Source organism: Triticum dicoccoides, chromosome 7B (assembly GCF_002162155.2).
Source record: "Triticum dicoccoides isolate Atlit2015 ecotype Zavitan chromosome 7B, WEW_v2.0, whole genome shotgun sequence".
In the NCBI taxonomy this organism is placed as follows: domain Eukaryota; kingdom Viridiplantae; phylum Streptophyta; class Magnoliopsida; order Poales; family Poaceae; genus Triticum; species Triticum dicoccoides.
In genome coordinates this window covers 690721819-690723253 of record NC_041393.1, presented here as the reverse complement: position 1 = coordinate 690723253, position 1435 = coordinate 690721819, and the positions used below count along the sequence as shown (strand labels likewise).

The window sequence follows — 1435 nt, the reverse complement described above, 5'->3', positions numbered from 1 at the left end:
ACCTCCATGGCCCAAAGGCCATCGGAGGTGGGGTGGATCAGCAGCAGTGCCGGCGGGAGGAGGAATAGACTTTTCTTGAGGAGGAGGAAAGGAGGTTGTTGAAGTACTATGAAACTCTAATTAAGCAGAGAAGCACTGCAATAATCAGTGTTTATTCTGCTGGATGGGCCAGAACCTGCTGATGTCTCTGATCTTCACCTCCTGACGCGGCCTTGCGTTCTTCTCCATTTCCTGCATGTATGGTGGAAGGAAAATCAGTCCGAGTTTTCCCTTCTTTCTTTATACTCACTCAATCAAGTGTTAGTCCACAGTTGAGTGGAGATCAGCCGAGCTGGAGGCAGCTTTCATGTCGCTTTGGCATTATAAATGCTCGCTTCCATGAGGGCTTGTTAGGTTGCAACAAAATTAAAGGGGAATGAAGTGGATTGGGGTGGATTAAATATCATACAAGTCAAAATCTCATTCAATCCCCTCCAAACCTCTCCAATCCCCTCCAGGAGAGGTTTAACCGAACAAGGCCGAAGAGCATTTGAAAAAGAATGAAACTACACATGGAAAAAGAAAATCTTACATCGTGGACGGCCTCTCGGAGAAGCTCCAGCTGATGCCGCGACACGGTATGAACCTGTAGAACCAGAGAGATGTTTCAGAAAGAATCAATTCCCTCACCATTTACTCCCTCAAAAAAAAACCTCAACATGCATGCACCAACCATATGATGTAACAGGACTTTCACTCTTTCAGTGATCCAAATTCCGATCAACCAATGTGAAGAAAATATAGTAGTACTAAATCACCGTGCCAACGGCCAAGCTAGACAAAATAATGAGTGCGGGAAGGAAACCTACCCGCTTGACGATGGTCCAGATGACCCCTTGGGTGCATGGCGGGGTGGTGAGGGAGCCCACGTAGCGGTAGTACATGCTAGCCCTACCCCTGGCGCTCCTGGCGTCCACCACGCCCACCTTCTCCTCCCTCTCCGGCTGCTTGGCGATCATCTCCAGGTATGGCTCCAGCTTGTGCTGGAAGGCGTCGCGGGCGCCGATCTCATAGAAGACGCCGATGACGGCGGTCTTGTTCTTGGCGCTCTGGTGCACCATGTACAGCTCCATGTCGTACCGGCGGCCGTTGACGCTGTGCTCGGTGGGCGCATGCCAGTGCAGCTGCCGGAGGTGGTACGCAGTGTAGTCGATGAACACGCTCCCGACGTCACCCTCGAAATGCACCATGATGTCGTGGCCGCGGTTTACGACGAATGCGTTGGCGGGGGCGTAGGAGTGGTTGAGGTGTCTGAGGTGGCTCACCAGGGAGACATGCGGGCTGGCGAGGTCGATGGGCGACTGCATCTCCCCCTCGCCGCATGCCGACCGCTCCTCCTTGATCTCGCCCCAGTGTGTCGGCCCATTCTCCGCGTCCAGCGAGTAACTGAACTCCT

General features: G+C 53.0%; 1 protein-coding gene across 1 annotated transcript in view; it reads right to left on the bottom strand.

Moving 5' to 3' along the window:
• Positions 1-144: 144 nt before the first annotated feature.
• Positions 145-1435, bottom strand: part of LOC119339400 (alpha carbonic anhydrase 7-like) — a 2408-nt gene continuing 1117 nt past the window's right edge. The window contains exons 2-4 of the mRNA XM_037611478.1: positions 849-1433; positions 572-625; positions 145-231 (exon numbers count right to left, since the gene is read on the bottom strand). Coding sequence (XP_037467375.1) covers positions 145-231; positions 572-625; positions 849-1433 — 726 coding nt within the window. The remainder of the gene's footprint in view (positions 232-571; positions 626-848; positions 1434-1435) is intronic.